The sequence below is a fragment of the Martes martes genome (assembly GCF_963455335.1).
Source record: "Martes martes genome assembly, chromosome: 4".
In the NCBI taxonomy this organism is placed as follows: Eukaryota; Metazoa; Chordata; class Mammalia; order Carnivora; family Mustelidae; genus Martes; species Martes martes.
Genome location: NC_137891.1, coordinates 83,995,521 through 84,014,232, shown reverse-complemented (window position 1 = coordinate 84,014,232; position 18,712 = coordinate 83,995,521). Strand labels below are relative to the sequence as shown.

The 18,712-nt window shown below is 56.2% G+C and overlaps 1 protein-coding gene across 1 annotated transcript; it reads right to left on the bottom strand.

Moving 5' to 3' along the window:
- Positions 1 to 1,719: 1,719 nt before the first annotated feature.
- On the bottom strand, positions 1,720 to 4,977 carry LOC308341620 (cryptic protein-like; the record flags this gene model as incomplete). The annotated part of the gene is made up of 4 exons (XM_080801650.1): positions 1,720 to 1,725; positions 2,177 to 2,285; positions 2,528 to 2,645; positions 4,971 to 4,977. 4 exons carry the CDS (start codon positions 4,975 to 4,977, stop codon positions 1,720 to 1,722), a joined length of 240 nt encoding a protein of 79 aa, XP_080657776.1.
- Between the last annotated feature and the right edge of the window lie 13,735 nt (positions 4,978 to 18,712).

Sequence of the window (18,712 nt, the reverse complement as noted above, 5' to 3'; positions counted from 1 at the left end):
GGGGGGGAGGGGTAATGAATGCTAGTAAAACATCTGTTTTTGCTAATCTGTCAATGTATTTTGCCATTTTTGAGGGATTGTTTTGCTGGAATAGAATCTTGATAGACTAATATAGCACTTTGAACACATCATCTTATTGCCTTCTTGACCTCCCTTGTTTCTAAAGGGGTATCACGATAACATGTACCCATGTGTGATGAGTTGTTTTACACTTGTAGCTTAGTGATATTTCCTTTGCCTTTGCCTTAGCACTTTGATTTTGATATGCAGAAGATGTGCTCAAGCACCTCAAATTTAGAAGGCTTCCAGTCTCTTCCAATGGAGCAGTATGTGGGTTGAGAGATGCACTCAAAGTTGTAGTCTTTGAAAAGACTACACTTTGGGGTGCCTGGGTGGCTCAGTGGGGTGAGCCTCTGCCTTCAGCTCAGGTCATGATCTCAGGGTCCTGGCATTGAGCCCTGCATTGGGCTCTCTGCTCAGTGGGGAGCCTGCTTCCCCCTCTCTCTCTGCCTGCCTCTCTGCCTACTTGTGCCCTCTCTCTGTCAAATAAATAAATAAAATCTTTTTTAAAAAAACGAAAAGAGAAGACAAGACTACACTTTGAAAATTTCCTTGTCTTTTGCATTTTGCCAGGTTTCTAGAGTTTGCTTCTGATGACAAAGCTCAGGAGTGAGAGGTTATTTCACTCCTTTTCTGCTTTTTTTATGTGTAAGTTCTCCCCCATAAACTTTTGGCCTGCTGATTGCCACAAACCAGAATGAAAACTTGAGCTAGCATACTTGCAGATTTTCTCTGTGATTTTAAGCCAAGTAGGCCAGTTAAGGCGAGCAAGCTGCAAGTTTTCACTCTCCACCCAGAACTGTGGTTGACACCCTCGGCAGAAGTGCGTGTTCTCTTTGAGGTAAAATTATAGTTATTCCAGATTGATCTGGGTGTGTGTTGAGGGGAAATAGAAAAAGAAGAAGTTCTAGGCAAGAAAATCATTCTCTTCCACCATTCTTATTGGAGCTCTTGTCATTTTTAAAGTAAACACTTCTTAATTTGTTATAGGCCTCTAGTCAGTATCCAATGTCTTTAAATGGTTGGGTTTCCTTTTCCTTAATTATTTTACCCATTTTATCCTAAAGGCTACATAATAAAGACCTTTCCTACACTTGTTTATATTTGCTTTCTACAGAAGGGAATCACCCAGCCTTCTAGAATCATTGTTGGAAATCCCATAATTATTAAATTACTGAAAGGGTTTCAGTGAAACTGCTGAGAAAAACAAAGTGCTACATCGAGTCATAGGGAAGAGGGGAAGAGATTCAGGTGTTTAAACTCTAAGTGAAAATCAAATATGCTAGACACCTGTTGAAGATATATGCTTATTCTCTAAAGACTCATGCTTAACACTTACAGATTAATAGAAGGTTTTGGCTTCTCTATGACCCTGATTATATCTGAAGTTAAGCATGTATTGGTTTTGATTTACTAGTTGCAGATAAAGTTATCAAGTTTGAACATAGCTTGTGTATTTGTATAAACTGCTCAGAAGTCTCACAAATGAGTGTTCACCCTGTGTGTTCTCCACACCCTCCTGGCTTTTTATATGTGTGGCAGGCCTGAGTTGTGCTTACAAGCCACCTTCCTTCTCTGGGAACACTGCCTGTTTGGTCCTAAAGAGTGCTGCCTGGCTATCCATGCCTGTTCCTGTGCTGCTCCAGTGCAGTCCTCATTTCACAGCTGAGGAGAGGGTGTTGGACTGGTGTAGGGAAATCACTGGAGATTTGGTCTGTAACCTCCCTGGCAGGCTTGGCTCTGCTTAGCAGCTTGTGTGCTCCGTGAAGTGTGCTCCCTGAAAGGACACTTAAGGACACTGTTTGAAAAAACACACTTAAACCCAGCCTTCTGGTCATAGTCAACTTAGGAATCATTTAAAAAAATAATGATATTATTAATGACCAACATATAATCATTATAAATATATGTCATCATATAATAAACACAAAAATAATTATAATGCAAAAATAATAAACCATATGAATCACAATAAATATGACTTTTCTAAGTGAATAACCAACACAGGTTCTCATTTCTCTGTCTCCTGGCACTGCTAGATCTCCATGCATTGGTAGGTACGAAGGAGCAATGCCTGGGAGCGTGGACTATGTGCACAGGACACGGATCCACTTACCTTAGCTGCCGGTATCTGCTGGAGGAGACAGTGCAGGGCTGCAAAGACACACCTGTAAAGGCAGCAGCGTTGGAGGGTCCAGGCACCATGCATGAGTGTGCTGCATTCACTGAGCAGAGAGGCATCTTCAGCCCCCCTCCAGGTGCCTGCACTGCCCTCACTCTTCCATGCCCCGCCCTGCCTGTCCTCCCCCACCCCAGCTGTCTGCTTCCCACCCTACTCTGGGGACCCTGTCCACACACCCCTTTCCCTATGCAAGGTCAAGCCCTGCTTCTCCCCATGCCTGATCCCATGCCCCCACCCAACTGGCAGCCTGCTCCTGCCTGCTCCTGCTCCTGCTCACCTGCTCACCACCTCTGCCTCTGGTCCTGCTCAAAACATGGGCTGGTGAAGTGGGCAGGGCATATGCAGAAGCTGCCCAGCACACAGGTGCCACCATTCCTACAGCAGCATAGCCATGGTGGTGCCCCTATAGGCAAGAGGGATGGGTGTTATCAGCTGCTGGCTTCTAGGCCCTTTGCATTAGACTACCACCAAAGGGCCTTATGAGATTACCTGGGGAAGCAATAAAATTTAACTCTCTGCCAAGTGTCTTTGCTCAGGTAAACCCCATTTGTTAATTTAAGGATTAAAAACAAGCTGCCAGGGGTGCTGGAGGGTCAGGAACCAGTTTAAGGCCCCAAGGAGAAACCCTGGCCCCTGCAGGTAGCATTTTCCCTCTTCCTTCCTTTCATATGTTAAAGTCAGGTTGTGATTTCCCTGGACAGGGATTAAAAACAGGCCTTCAGGGTGGGGACCACCTATAGGTGGGATGACTAGAGAAAACCCTCCCAACCCCTTGTCCCCCTCCCCCCTCCCCGGGCTCCTCCCAGGGACCTACCCTTGCCTCCTCCAGAGACATGGGGTCTGGAGCCTGAGAGTCTGCAGTAAGCCAAGCAAGGGTCTGCTTTCAACTTGTGTTGGAATAGCTGTTTTGAATGTACTTAAAAGACACCCCTCTAGACTGAGCAAATGAAACATTGTATCAATCAAAGAGTAAACTTGTATTCACAGCAAAAGAGCACCTCACTAGGACATATTTTTCACTTTAGAGTATATCATCATGTGAAGATGATAAAATGCAGATTAAATCTGCTGGGTTTTTAATTTTGTCCTTAATCTATTCCAGGTTGTTTTCAGATCCTAACCTGGGAGGCCAGTGATGACCCCAGAGATATTTGGGGGGCAACGTGACTTATGACCTTGGAATGCCCTAAAGTAGGGACTTGAATCCTGGGGCTGCCAGCCACCCCTGCTTCTATTCCCCTCCCCAAAATTATTCAGGGTCCAGTTGAGTGTCTTTTGCTGCAGCTTCTGGACTGCAACATTGTTGATTTCTTCTCTATTATTGTTATGTTTCTCTCTTTCATAACCTTTTAAAAACATTGAAAATATGGGACATGATTAAGAAATAAATACGCAATTGAAAGAGACTATAAATAAAATCCTCCTTACTGTTGTTTCCCAAGGGGATGATGTGTAATGCCAAACTGATAAAAAACAGAAGCCTAGAATGTTTAAAGAAAATCGTTGAAGTTTAAAATATTAAAAGTAGAAATGTACATAAGCTTAAAATGTAATCATATATAAACAAAAGTATATACAGATTTAACATATAATAAATATTATGCCATCATTCTGTAACCTGAATTAGAAAGATTTTGAGACCAAGGAAGTGTACATGCCCCTTAATGAGAAGGAACAACTGTGTGTGCAATGCAGTTTATTCTGGAGGCTTTTAAATGCCCCTCTCAACCCTCAGATGTGGGTGATGCGTGTCCTTACCTAACAGGGTGTCTCTGGGTCATTTCCCACTGACACATCTGGTGTGAGAGTCTCATTCTCTCATCAATACATTGAAGATCAATTTCCAAGGAAATGGAGATCAGTCTCCAAGGAAGTCGAGTCTTACAACGTTTTGTATTTGAAGGTATCTTTACTCCAGGTCCCAGAATAGCTGCATTAAGACATGAGATGGATAAGGAAAGAAGATACAGATCTTCCTACCCTTCTCTGGGCTGTGAGAAACAACAGTGAGATCTCTAGGTTCTGCTGTGGAAGCCCATTAGGCAGTGAGCTGCTGTGACAGGCAAGGCCCCATGCTAAGCCTCCAGGATTGTCCCCTTGACTGAGACCCGGTGGGGGTGGGGGAGGGGCTGGAGACTTGGGCTGATTCTCTCCTCAGTAGTGTTAACAGTGCTGACAGCAGCAAGAGTAGTCAACCCCTGATGTAAACATTGGTGGCTAAGGCAACAAGACTTATCTCATCGAAAAACAAACAAACAAAACAAAACAAAACAAAAATTAAAATCTAAACAGGAAAAGAAGTTTTCACAGGGAAATGGAAATTTTGTATTGTGTAACCTGCTATGGTGGTGAGGGCCCAGCTAGAAAAGGGAGCCATGTGGGACCTAGGCAACCAGCATGGGTCCCAAAAGTCTTGACTGGGGAGCAAGAATATAAAGGGAGACATGTGACCACCTGCTTTCTGAAGATGTATGGATCCTTCCACAGACTGAGCCTTTTCTCTGTACTAAGCACTGTGGTGACTAAGTCATGTGCATTTCCCATTTAATGCAGCATGCCTCTGGGGCAGCGTTTTTACTATCCCCCATGTAAAAGGAGAGGCAACAGAGGCTTAGTTTAAGTCCCTGTGGCAGTTAGATCTTCAAACATATGTAGTGTACAAGTTTTATGAGAAGAAGCCTACATTGTGCTCAGCTTGTGAAGACCACAGAGTGTAGAGGTGACTGACCCGTCATTGTCTGATGTTAAGCTCTGGATCCACGATGGGAGTGATCACCAAAATAAGGACTGGGGCCCTTTTATCATCACCGAAGAGGAGACCTTGCAACTCTGGGCCAAATCCTTCTGTGATGTTCATATAAAAATAGCTTTCAAGAAATAGCATGCTTCCTCTAAGGATGAAATGGTCTCTGATACTGATTTAATTTTTTAAACCTCTAAATGTGAGGTTTATTAGAGACGCTGTTAAATAAAGCAATAAAGCGGAGGGAATTGGTGAGCCTGGCTGTCATGGACCTCCCAAGGACTAGTTCTGGGAGCTGCCAGCACCACATCAGCCCAGGAGACCTGCCTGGGCAAACTGTGTGCAGGAAGACCCCTCACACATATAAAAGTATATGACTCTAAATCAATAGAAACTTTTTGAACAAAATGGGTTGCACAGTAAAATAAGACAAAACATGCATAAAGGACTGTATGTCTTTGAATAAGAAGTTTTAAAACTTCAGTTTACATGATGATATCAAATGAATCCAGAAATTTCTGATGACATTAACTTTCTAAGAATAGTATCTAAAATCGAATTACCCCCCATAGTGTCTTCCATTATATTTTGTATTGTGGACACTTTTCAATGTACACAAGAGCCAGGATAATGATTGATTGAACTTGAGTTCATAGATTAAGTATCAGACATTTCCAATCTTATTTATTCTGCACCCACACCCATTTTTTTTCTGGAGTCTTTGAAGGCAAATCTCAGAAATCACGATAATTTCTATGTCAAATAAATTTCTGAAAATATACACTTTATAAGGAAACTGTAGGAAGAGCAAAGGAAATGTTTTATCAGCAAGATAGGATTGAGAGTCCAGAAAGAAGGATGGAATGTCCCATCTGTGGCTGTGGCTTGCTTAAGACAGCTCCAGGGAGGGAAAGGGCTGATGGCCTGGCAGGGAGAAAGCTGCTGATAGCTATTTTTCAGGTTTTTGCCACTTGCTCTCATTTACCTATTGTAAAAAGGAGTTTCGCATTTCATAGAGAGGAACCCAGATTTGCTTGGTGAATGAGGCCCAGCTAGAAGGGGCTGCCTGGGAATGGCTGGAACACTGGCGAGGGGCAGTGGATCCCAGGCTCTGGGGAAGGTTCTTTCTTGTTGTCAGTTGTAAACAGATACTATTGCAGCCAACCTATGCATCAGACCTCCAGTAGAACGTCTGACTCTCTGACATGAAAGAAAGTGTGTGGAAATTGGGACACCCTGTCCCAGGATGGAAGATCATGCCACCTCTGTGTCCTCAGAACTTCAAACAATCTCTCAGGGAAATGTCCGGCAACAAATCAGGTGTAAAGGAATTCTCTAAGTGTGCTAAAAGCACTAGTTTTCAATGCATACTGCCTATTGGGTTCTATGGGAAGCTCTGATTCCACCTAAAGCCATACCTCATGGCCTTCTGCTCAGAACCCCTGGGCAGAGCCCAGCATTAGGATTGCTTAACCTGCTCAGGGGACTCCAGTATCTAGCCAGGACTGTGATTCTGCTGCCTGTGTTCTGGGTGGCTATGTGTTCCCAATGTTCTCAGGGCTAGGAGTGCTCCTTTCTTGTCTTTGCATTCTGACCTTGTAGCACAGTGTTGATGTCTAGAACCACACAATCTGGTGTTGTTTGTATCAATAAAAGAATAAATGGGGGCACCTGGGTGGCTCAGTGGGTTAAGCCTCTGACTTTGGTTCAGGTCATGATCTCAGGGTCCTGGGATCGAGCCTCTCATCGGGTTCTCTGCTCAGCAGGGAGCCTGCTTCCCCCTCTCTGTTTCTGCCTGCCTCTCTGTCTACTTGTGATCTCTGTCTGTCAAATAAATAAATAAAATCTTTAAAAAAAAAAAAGAATAAATGGATGATCATATCTCCAACCATTTTTCAGGGAGGAAATTGAGATCTATGGAGTTAAGAAGCTGGCTGGGGGATATGTGACTGAGTAATGGTTGTGCAGAGGCTTGAGCCCAGGCTCATCTGCTCTACACTCTTGATTGGTTCAAGTTCCTTTAAAGTTATTGTTTAATTATGACCAGGCAAACTATGCTCACTGAGTCTCACAGATTGTTCTATTTGATTGTCATCCATTCTTCTGGCAGAGACATTAATTTCTCCATTTTTCAGGTGAGAAAAATGAGGTTTCAAGACTTGAGGACTTGTCCAGTGTGCCTCACAGCAGTGGCCCAGGTGGCGAAAGTTGAGCTACCCCTTGCAACCATGACGGCATGCTGCTGTCCTCTGATGGGGAGGGCTTCTGCGTGGGCACAGTGGAAAATACTAGACGCAGGGTCATTGCCCCAGTTCTGCAGGTAAGGGAGGGGTTTAGAGAGCAGAAAGTATTTACCTACACAGGGCAGTTACAGGGCATTTACAGGATGTGGGCTCTGGGCTGTCACTGTTGAGATCACTGCCTGCTAGAGGGAAGGAGGTGTTATGGGGACGACGAGGATGAACAGGACCACCAGGGTCCATAGGAGGGGTGGAAGGGCAGGAGGAGGAGCTGTGGGTGGGGCCAGGTGATGCAGGAGGAACTATAGCATAGAGAGGCCAGACCCTGGGGAACTCATGGAAGTCTTTGCAGGAAGTCATGAAGACCTGGTGAGGAATCAACAGGGAATTAAGAGAAAATAATAAACTCTAAACATACTTAACAACCAGTATCAATTTTCTCTAATTTTGAAAAATATAATATATTCTGGTAATAGGGCTAGGGTGTCCAGTGATGCAGGTGACAAGGAATTGATCTAAGAATAGAGCCATAAGCAGGGAAGAGTTGATTCACTCTCCAAAGGAAGAGAGGGGCCAGAGAGCAAGAGAAATGTCAGCCCCGAGTTTCTATCAGATCTGGTCTTTTAAGGGGTTTTTAAGGATGTGAGAGGGTTGTAGCTGTGACCATTAGGGGTGGGGGATTGACTCATAGCCAGGTAGAGCAGGAGGTGGCAGGTTTTTCGAGGTTCTCTGACCCAGATGTGGGCTATGGTCAGTCTAGAGAAGAATATGTTTTGTAGTCGGGGTTTACTTTCTGAAGTTGTAAGGCACTGTGATGTAGAAAACAAAGAGGATCAAGTGCAGACACTGGTGAGTGTCACCAATTATCAACACAGTGAAAAGACAACATACTGAATGGAATAAGATATTTGCAAACTACCTAACCGATAAAGGTTTAATATCCAAAGTATTAAAGAACTCATACAAGTCAGTAACACAAAAACAAGTAGCAGTTACAAAATCAGTAAAGTTCAGAATAGACATATTTCTAAAGAAAGCACGCAGATGCCCAACAAATACATAAAGAGATGTTCACCACCACATATGATTAGGGAAATGCAAACTAAAAGCTAGAGAAAGGGCACATGACACCTGTCAGAATGGCTCCTATCCAAAAGAGCAGATATAACAAGGGTTGGCCAAAATGTGGAGGAAATGGAACCCTGTGCAGGGTTAGTGGGATTGTGAATGAGAGCAGCCACTATGGAAAACAGTATCATGTTTTCTCAAAAAATTCAACATAGCGGCACATGGCTGACTTAGTGTGACTCTTGATCTTGGGGTCGTGACTCTAGATCTTGGGGTCGTGAGTTCGAGACTCACGTTTGGCTTATGGATTATGTCAGTAAAAATCATCTCAAAATAGAACAACCATATCATCCAATAGTTCCCCTCTTAGATATTAAAAGCAAAGAAACTGAAATAGCTAACCCATAAATGTCCTTGCATACCTCTATTCATTGCCACATTATTCATAATAACCAAGGGGGCATACTAAATTAAAGAGACCAGAAAGTGAAAGACAAATACCACATGAGCTCACAAATAAGCAGAATCTAAATCAAACAATAAAACCAGAAAACAAAATAACAGATAACAAAAAACACAAGAGCTCCAACCCCTAGATACAGAGAACATAGATAGGATTTGCCAAGGTAAGGGGTGAGAAATGAATAAAACAGGTAAGAAGATAGAAACTAACAACAATAAACAAGAATATAAGGGCAACTGGTTGGCTTAGTCAGTTGGGCGGCTGCTTTCAGCTCAGGTCATAATCCCAAGGTCGGGGTGGAGCCCTACATCAGGCTCTCTGCTCAGCAGGGAATCTATTTCTGCCTCTCCCTTTGCCCCTCTCGCCACTGCCTCTGTGTGTGCTCCCTCTCTGTTTCTTTCAAATAAATGAATAAAATATTTAAGAATAAAAGAGTATATCAAGAGGGAAATTGGAGAGTAAATAGGACTTCAATCTATTGCTGTCTTCCTATATTTCAAGCATCTTAGTGAATTCATTCTCTTACATTCAACTTTTCTGACCTACAAAATTTTCTCCTCATGAGGTGGTCATATTTTTTGAGATGAGTTGTCTATTTAATAATATTTCAGATTTGTAAATACAGAGGGCTTACTTCCTAGATGTTTGAATCTTTGAATACTTTTATAGCTTTTTAAGTATAATTATATAAACAAAACTTTCATACCTCAAAGTGTACAATTTCATGACTCTTGGTATATGCACAGAACAGTAAAACAATCACTATAACTAAGGTAATGTACATGTATCCATCATCCAAAAATGATTCCCCCCCTTTTTTTGTAGTCCATTATTAGCGAGATGTGTAACTTCTGTTGGTCCCTGAAGAGTCATTCTTTCCTCAAGGAGAAGGTTTCCCATAGAATGAAATAATTGTTTGAATTTGTTGCTCTGTATTATTGGGAGCTCATAATAGAGGTTGATCTAAAGATAAATATTATGGGTGACTGAGTGGCTCATTTCATTGAGTGTCTGACTCTTGATTTTGGCTCATGTCACAAACATACACATGTAAGATTGAACCCTGCGTTGGGTTCCATGCTGAGCATGGAGAATACCTGGGGTTCTTGCTCCCTCAGCCCTTCCCACATGACCCACCTCCTAGTCAATCTGTTTGTCTCTCCCCCCACCCCCAAAAATAGGAAGGCATGGTACATGGAGCCAGAGTCGTTCCGCACAGGGGCGCGGAAGCCGAACGAGCCCAAGGTGCCCTGAGTTCGGAGCAACACCGTGCTCCGGGTAAAGCCTTCTCCCCCCTGACCAGCCTGGGCGAAGCGGGAGACGTGGATGAGGGAGGGAGCGGCCCGGCGGCGTCCTGAGCGGCGAACGCCTGGGCTGAGGGGGCCCGCCTCTGCCGGCTCAGCGCCTGGCGCCTGGCGCCTGGCGCCATCGTGCGCGGGGAGGCGGTCTGCTACCTCAGAGCGTGTGTGGACGCCTGAGGCAAGGTCCCTCGGCCTCCCTGTGAGAAAGAAGTCAGGGTGGGATGCCCACAGCGTCCCCACACACATGGCCCCACGGAGAAGGACGCCTTCTCCAGCCTGAGCCTGTGCAACGCGAGCGAGCGAGAACCAGAGCCTTACCTCCAAGAATCAAGCTTGAAGCCCAGCTGCCTTTTCGCGTGCAGGCCTCTCTCGCAAAGAGAGAAAGAGAGTGGCGCCCGTGGGCTGGTGCGGGAGCCGCGCGAAGATGCCCGGCCGTCGGGTCGGAGGACATCCGAGAAGCTGCCCCTTCCCTCGGCCTCACAGAAGCCCGCCCGAAGGCACCGAGACCGGCTCCTGCTGCTACCGTGACCGCGGGACCCACAGCGGCACACACGCCCCGGGACCGATGGCTCGGCAGTGCTTCGGCCAGCAGCCCCGCTTCTCTCGGGCCGGACCGTCGTCGCTGTGGGTCGGCGCCCCGGGAGCAAGCGTGAGGAAAGCACCGTGCTGCCTCCCCGTCCGGCGCAGAGCACAGGACGGCGACGCCCTCCTTGGGGCGTACATCCCTGGAGGCGCCCTGAGCCTGGAGGCCTTCCCGAACCCGAACCCCGGTGGGGGCGGGGAGGGCAGCTGGGAGGGGAGGGAGCGCTGAACAAGTGCCTCGGCAGAAGTGCGGCACGGGCCACTTGCCCCGGACACCGCACTCCGTGCCGGGGAGAGAGAAGCAAGCGGTCGGGACGCCCAGAAGCACAGAGCAAGGCACCTGCTCCTCTGCTCCACGAGCGAGCCGCACGGACGAGGCCCGGTCAGCTCGTTCCCCCTCATGCCAGAAGGCCTCCTGTCAGACGCTGGCGAACGTACACACCCCTCGCCCCGCCCCGCCGGCCCGGGGGCTCTGGCCTCCACCCAGGGGACAGGCGGGTGCCGCCAGCCCCTCCGGTGCGACGGCGTGTTTCGGGGAGACAGAGTCCTTGCACCCAGGGGCTCGCAAGCCGATCGAGCCAGCGGGCCCTGAACTCAAAGCAGCACCGTTCTCTGGGCAAAGCGTTCTCCGAGCAGCAGCGTCCGCGAACAGAGACGCGTGGACGAGAGCGGAGGCGGCCCGCTTCCTGACCGGGCAGCGCCCGGGCTGAGGGTCCGGCCGCTGCCTGCTCAGCACCCGGCGTCGTACATGGGGAGGCAGGGGGCTAACTCCGAGTGCGTGCGAACCGAACGCCCCAGTTCAGTCAAGTCCCTCGGCCTCTCTGTGAGGAGGAAGTCGGCGGGGGAGGCCCGCCCCGTCCCCGCAAACGTCGCTCCACGCAAGGGCATGCCTTCTCAAAGCTGAGCCCGGGGAACGTTCGCGAGGGAGACCCAGAGCCTTACCTCCAGGGAACAAACCAGAAGCCGAGCTGCCTTTCGCGGGCAGGCCGCTCTCTCGCGACGAGAGGCGGGCTCGCGCCGGCCGGTTCGTGCGGCCGCCCGAGGGAGGTGCCCGGCCTTCGGGTCGGAGGACGTCCTAGAAGGCGCCCCTTCCCTGGGCCTCACAGAAGCCCCGCACGAGGGCGTCGAAACCGGCTCCTGCTGCGACTGGGACCGCAGGACCCACGGAGGCGCCCACTCCAGTCTCAGAGCGCGGGCGTCCTGCTGACAGCAGCCCCTCTTCTGCCAGCCTGACACTGGCCCCCGGTCGGCTCCCCTGGAGGGAGCGCTAGCGAAGCACCGCGCGCGGCCTCCCCGTCACGCAGAGAGGGCAGGACGGCGGCACCCGCCTTGGGGCAGCCAGGCTTGGAAGCGCCTGCCCCAGACGGGGCTGCGGGGCGGGGCGGGGCGGGGCGGGGCGGCCGGGGCAGAGGGTGGAAGGCCGCAGCAAGGGCCACCGGAGCACGTCGGGGGCAGCGCGGTTGCCCCGCACGCCACGCTCGGTGCCGTGATGAGGGAAGCCGTCCTGACACCGAGAAGCACAGCGCAAGGCGCGAACGCCTCAGCTCCGTGAGGGAGCAGCCCGGAGGAGGCCCACTCGGCGGCAGCCTCCCCCAGGGCCAGAAAGCCTTCTGTCGGACGCTGGCGGAGGCTCACACAACCCCCGAGAGCTTTGCCCCCCCTCCCCCACCCCAGGGACCCGTGGGGGCCGCCAGCCCGTCCGGCGCGACGGCGCGGTTCGGGGAGCCAGAGTCGTTCCGCACAGGGGCGCGGAAGCCGAAGGAGCCCAAGGTGCCCTGAGTTCAGAGCGACACGGTGCTCCGGGTAAAGCCTTCTCCCCCCTGACCAGCCTGGGCGAAGCGGGAGGCGTGGATGAGGGAGGAAGCGGCCCGGCGGCGTCCTGAGCGGCGAGCGCCGGGGCTGAGGGGGCCCGCCTCTGCCGGCTCAGCGCCTGGCGCCTGGCGCCTGGCGCCGTCGTGCGCGGGGAGGCGGTCTGCTACCTCAGAGCGTGTGTGGACGCCTGAGGCAAGGTCCCTCGGCCTCCCTGTGAGAAAGAAGTCAGGGTGGGATGCCCACAGCGTCCCCGCACACATGGCCCCACGGAGAAGGACGCCTTCTCCAGCCTGAGCCTGTGCAACGCGAGCGAGCGAGAACCAGAGCCTTACCTCCAAGAATCAAGCTTGAAGCCCAGCTGCCTTTTCGCGTGCAGGCCTCTCTCGCAAAGAGAGAAAGAGAGTGGCGCCCGTGGGCTGGTGCGGGAGCCGCGCGAAGATGCCCGGCCGTCGGGTCGGAGGACATCCGAGAAGCTGCCCCTTCCCTCGGCCTCACAGAAGCCCGCCCGAAGGCACCGAGACCGGCTCCTGCTGCTACCGTGACCGCGGGACCCACAGCGGCACACACGCCCCGGGACCGATGGCTCGGCAGTGCTTCGGCCAGCAGCCCCGCTTCTCTCGGGCCGGACCGTCGTCGCTGTGGGTCGGCGCCCCGGGAGCAAGCGTGAGGAAAGCACCGTGCTGCCTCCCCGTCCGGCGCAGAGCACAGGACGGCGACGCCCTCCTTGGGGCGTACATCCCTGGAGGCGCCCTGAGCCTGGAGGCCTTCCCGAACCCGAACCCCGGTGGGGGCGGGGAGGGCAGCTGGGAGGGGAGGGAGCGCTGAACAAGTGCCTCGGCAGAAGTGCGGCACGGGCCACTTGCCCCGGACACCGCACTCCGTGCCGGGGAGAGAGAAGCAAGCGGTCGGGACGCCCAGAAGCACAGAGCAAGGCACCTGCTCCTCTGCTCCACGAGCGAGCCGCACGGACGAGGCCCGGTCAGCTCGTTCCCCCTCATGCCAGAAGGCCTCCTGTCAGACGCTGGCGAACGTACACACCCCTCGCCCCGCCCCGCCGGCCCGGGGGCTCTGGCCTCCACCCAGGGGACAGGCGGGTGCCGCCAGCCCCTCCGGTGCGACGGCGTGTTTCGGGGAGACAGAGTCCTTGCACCCAGGGGCTCGCAAGCCGATCGAGCCAGCGGGCCCTGAACTCAAAGCAGCACCGTTCTCTGGGCAAAGCGTTCTCCGAGCAGCAGCGTCCGCGAACAGAGACGCGTGGACGAGAGCGGAGGCGGCCCGCTTCCTGACCGGGCAGCGCCCGGGCTGAGGGTCCGGCCGCTGCCTGCTCAGCACCCGGCGTCGTACATGGGGAGGCAGGGGGCTAACTCCGAGTGCGTGCGAACCGAACGCCCCAGTTCAGTCAAGTCCCTCGGCCTCTCTGTGAGGAGGAAGTCGGCGGGGGAGGCCCGCCCCGTCCCCGCAAACGTCGCTCCACGCAAGGGCATGCCTTCTCAAAGCTGAGCCCGGGGAACGTTCGCGAGGGAGACCCAGAGCCTTACCTCCAGGGAACAAACCAGAAGCCGAGCTGCCTTTCGCGGGCAGGCCGCTCTCTCGCGACGAGAGGCGGGCTCGCGCCGGCCGGTTCGTGCGGCCGCCCGAGGGAGGTGCCCGGCCTTCGGGTCGGAGGACGTCCTAGAAGGCGCCCCTTCCCTGGGCCTCACAGAAGCCCCGCACGAGGGCGTCGAAACCGGCTCCTGCTGCGACTGGGACCGCAGGACCCACGGAGGCGCCCACTCCAGTCTCAGAGCGCGGGCGTCCTGCTGACAGCAGCCCCTCTTCTGCCAGCCTGACACTGGCCCCCGGTCGGCTCCCCTGGAGGGAGCGCTAGCGAAGCACCGCGCGCGGCCTCCCCGTCACGCAGAGAGGGCAGGACGGCGGCACCCGCCTTGGGGCAGCCAGGCTTGGAAGCGCCTGCCCCAGACGGGGCTGCGGGGCGGGGCGGGGCGGGGCGGGGCGGCCGGGGCAGAGGGTGGAAGGCCGCAGCAAGGGCCACCGGAGCACGTCGGGGGCAGCGCGGTTGCCCCGCACGCCACGCTCGGTGCCGTGATGAGGGAAGCCGTCCTGACACCGAGAAGCACAGCGCAAGGCGCGAACGCCTCAGCTCCGTGAGGGAGCAGCCCGGAGGAGGCCCACTCGGCGGCAGCCTCCCCCAGGGCCAGAAAGCCTTCTGTCGGACGCTGGCGGAGGCTCACACAACCCCCGAGAGCTTTGCCCCCCCTCCCCCACCCCAGGGACCCGTGGGGGCCGCCAGCCCGTCCGGCGCGACGGCGCGGTTCGGGGAGCCAGAGTCGTTCCGCACAGGGGCGCGGAAGCCGAAGGAGCCCAAGGTGCCCTGAGTTCAGAGCGACACGGTGCTCCGGGTAAAGCCTTCTCCCCCCTGACCAGCCTGGGCGAAGCGGGAGGCGTGGATGAGGGAGGAAGCGGCCCGGCGGCGTCCTGAGCGGCGAGCGCCGGGGCTGAGGGGGCCCGCCTCTGCCGGCTCAGCGCCTGGCGCCTGGCGCCTGGCGCCGTCGTGCGCGGGGAGGCGGTCTGCTACCTCAGAGCGTGTGTGGACGCCTGAGGCAAGGTCCCTCGGCCTCCCTGTGAGAAAGAAGTCAGGGTGGGATGCCCACAGCGTCCCCGCACACATGGCCCCACGGAGAAGGACGCCTTCTCCAGCCTGAGCCTGTGCAACGCGAGCGAGCGAGAACCAGAGCCTTACCTCCAAGAATCAAGCTTGAAGCCCAGCTGCCTTTTCGCGTGCAGGCCTCTCTCGCAAAGAGAGAAAGAGAGTGGCGCCCGTGGGCTGGTGCGGGAGCCGCGCGAAGATGCCCGGCCGTCGGGTCGGAGGACATCCGAGAAGCTGCCCCTTCCCTCGGCCTCACAGAAGCCCGCCCGAAGGCACCGAGACCGGCTCCTGCTGCTACCGTGACCGCGGGACCCACAGCGGCACACACGCCCCGGGACCGATGGCTCGGCAGTGCTTCGGCCAGCAGCCCCGCTTCTCTCGGGCCGGACCGTCGTCGCTGTGGGTCGGCGCCCCGGGAGCAAGCGTGAGGAAAGCACCGTGCTGCCTCCCCGTCCGGCGCAGAGCACAGGACGGCGACGCCCTCCTTGGGGCGTACATCCCTGGAGGCGCCCTGAGCCTGGAGGCCTTCCCGAACCCGAACCCCGGTGGGGGCGGGGAGGGCAGCTGGGAGGGGAGGGAGCGCTGAACAAGTGCCTCGGCAGAAGTGCGGCACGGGCCACTTGCCCCGGACACCGCACTCCGTGCCGGGGAGAGAGAAGCAAGCGGTCGGGACGCCCAGAAGCACAGAGCAAGGCACCTGCTCCTCTGCTCCACGAGCGAGCCGCACGGACGAGGCCCGGTCAGCTCGTTCCCCCTCATGCCAGAAGGCCTCCTGTCAGACGCTGGCGAACGTACACACCCCTCGCCCCGCCCCGCCGGCCCGGGGGCTCTGGCCTCCACCCAGGGGACAGGCGGGTGCCGCCAGCCCCTCCGGTGCGACGGCGTGTTTCGGGGAGACAGAGTCCTTGCACCCAGGGGCTCGCAAGCCGATCGAGCCAGCGGGCCCTGAACTCAAAGCAGCACCGTTCTCTGGGCAAAGCGTTCTCCGAGCAGCAGCGTCCGCGAACAGAGACGCGTGGACGAGAGCGGAGGCGGCCCGCTTCCTGACCGGGCAGCGCCCGGGCTGAGGGTCCGGCCGCTGCCTGCTCAGCACCCGGCGTCGTACATGGGGAGGCAGGGGGCTAACTCCGAGTGCGTGCGAACCGAACGCCCCAGTTCAGTCAAGTCCCTCGGCCTCTCTGTGAGGAGGAAGTCGGCGGGGGAGGCCCGCCCCGTCCCCGCAAACGTCGCTCCACGCAAGGGCATGCCTTCTCAAAGCTGAGCCCGGGGAACGTTCGCGAGGGAGACCCAGAGCCTTACCTCCAGGGAACAAACCAGAAGCCGAGCTGCCTTTCGCGGGCAGGCCGCTCTCTCGCGACGAGAGGCGGGCTCGCGCCGGCCGGTTCGTGCGGCCGCCCGAGGGAGGTGCCCGGCCTTCGGGTCGGAGGACGTCCTAGAAGGCGCCCCTTCCCTGGGCCTCACAGAAGCCCCGCACGAGGGCGTCGAAACCGGCTCCTGCTGCGACTGGGACCGCAGGACCCACGGAGGCGCCCACTCCAGTCTCAGAGCGCGGGCGTCCTGCTGACAGCAGCCCCTCTTCTGCCAGCCTGACACTGGCCCCCGGTCGGCTCCCCTGGAGGGAGCGCTAGCGAAGCACCGCGCGCGGCCTCCCCGTCACGCAGAGAGGGCAGGACGGCGGCACCCGCCTTGGGGCAGCCAGGCTTGGAAGCGCCTGCCCCAGACGGGGCTGCGGGGCGGGGCGGGGCGGGGCGGGGCGGCCGGGGCAGAGGGTGGAAGGCCGCAGCAAGGGCCACCGGAGCACGTCGGGGGCAGCGCGGTTGCCCCGCACGCCACGCTCGGTGCCGTGATGAGGGAAGCCGTCCTGACACCGAGAAGCACAGCGCAAGGCGCGAACGCCTCAGCTCCGTGAGGGAGCAGCCCGGAGGAGGCCCACTCGGCGGCAGCCTCCCCCAGGGCCAGAAAGCCTTCTGTCGGACGCTGGCGGAGGCTCACACAACCCCCGAGAGCTTTGCCCCCCCTCCCCCACCCCAGGGACCCGTGGGGGCCGCCAGCCCGTCCGGCGCGACGGCGCGGTTCGGGGAGCCAGAGTCGTTCCGCACAGGGGCGCGGAAGCCGAAGGAGCCCAAGGTGCCCTGAGTTCAGAGCGACACGGTGCTCCGGGTAAAGCCTTCTCCCCCCTGACCAGCCTGGGCGAAGCGGGAGGCGTGGATGAGGGAGGAAGCGGCCCGGCGGCGTCCTGAGCGGCGAGCGCCGGGGCTGAGGGGGCCCGCCTCTGCCGGCTCAGCGCCTGGCGCCTGGCGCCTGGCGCCGTCGTGCGCGGGGAGGCGGTCTGCTACCTCAGAGCGTGTGTGGACGCCTGAGGCAAGGTCCCTCGGCCTCCCTGTGAGAAAGAAGTCAGGGTGGGATGCCCACAGCGTCCCCACACACATGGCCCCACGGAGAAGGACGCCTTCTCCAGCCTGAGCCTGTGCAACGCGAGCGAGCGAGAACCAGAGCCTTACCTCCAAGAATCAAGCTTGAAGCCCAGCTGCCTTTTCGCGTGCAGGCCTCTCTCGCAAAGAGAGAAAGAGAGTGGCGCCCGTGGGCTGGTGCGGGAGCCGCGCGAAGATGCCCGGCCGTCGGGTCGGAGGACATCCGAGAAGCTGCCCCTTCCCTCGGCCTCACAGAAGCCCGCCCGAAGGCACCGAGACCGGCTCCTGCTGCTACCGTGACCGCGGGACCCACAGCGGCACACACGCCCCGGGACCGATGGCTCGGCAGTGCTTCGGCCAGCAGCCCCGCTTCTCTCGGGCCGGACCGTCGTCGCTGTGGGTCGGCGCCCCGGGAGCAAGCGTGAGGAAAGCACCGTGCTGCCTCCCCGTCCGGCGCAGAGCACAGGACGGCGACGCCCTCCTTGGGGCGTACATCCCTGGAGGCGCCCTGAGCCTGGAGGCCTTCCCGAACCCGAACCCCGGTGGGGGCGGGGAGGGCAGCTGGGAGGGGAGGGAGCGCTGAACAAGTGCCTCGGCAGAAGTGCGGCACGGGCCACTTGCCCCGGACACCGCACTCCGTGCCGGGGAGAGAGAAGCAAGCGGTCGGGACGCCCAGAAGCACAGAGCAAGGCACCTGCTCCTCTGCTCCACGAGCGAGCCGCACGGACGAGGCCCGGTCAGCTCGTTCCCCCGCATGCCAGAAGGCCTCCTGTCAGACGCTGGCGAACGTACACACCCCTCGCCCCGCCCCGCCGGCCCGGGGGCTCTGGCCTCCACCCAGGGGACAGGCGGGTGCCGCCAGCCCCTCCGGTGCGACGGCGTGTTTCGGGGAGACAGAGTCCTTGCACCCAGGGGCTCGCAAGCCGATCGAGCCAGCGGGCCCTGAACTCAAAGCAGCACCGTTCTCTGGGCAAAGCGTTCTCCGAGCAGCAGCGTCCGCGAACAGAGACGCGTGGACGAGAGCGGAGGCGGCCCGCTTCCTGACCGGGCAGCGCCCGGGCTGAGGGTCCGGCCGCTGCCTGCTCAGCACCCGGCGTCGTACATGGGGAGGCAGGGGGCTAACTCCGAGTGCGTGCGAACCGAACGCCCCAGTTCAGTCAAGTCCCTCGGCCTCTCTGTGAGGAGGAAGTCGGCGGGGGAGGC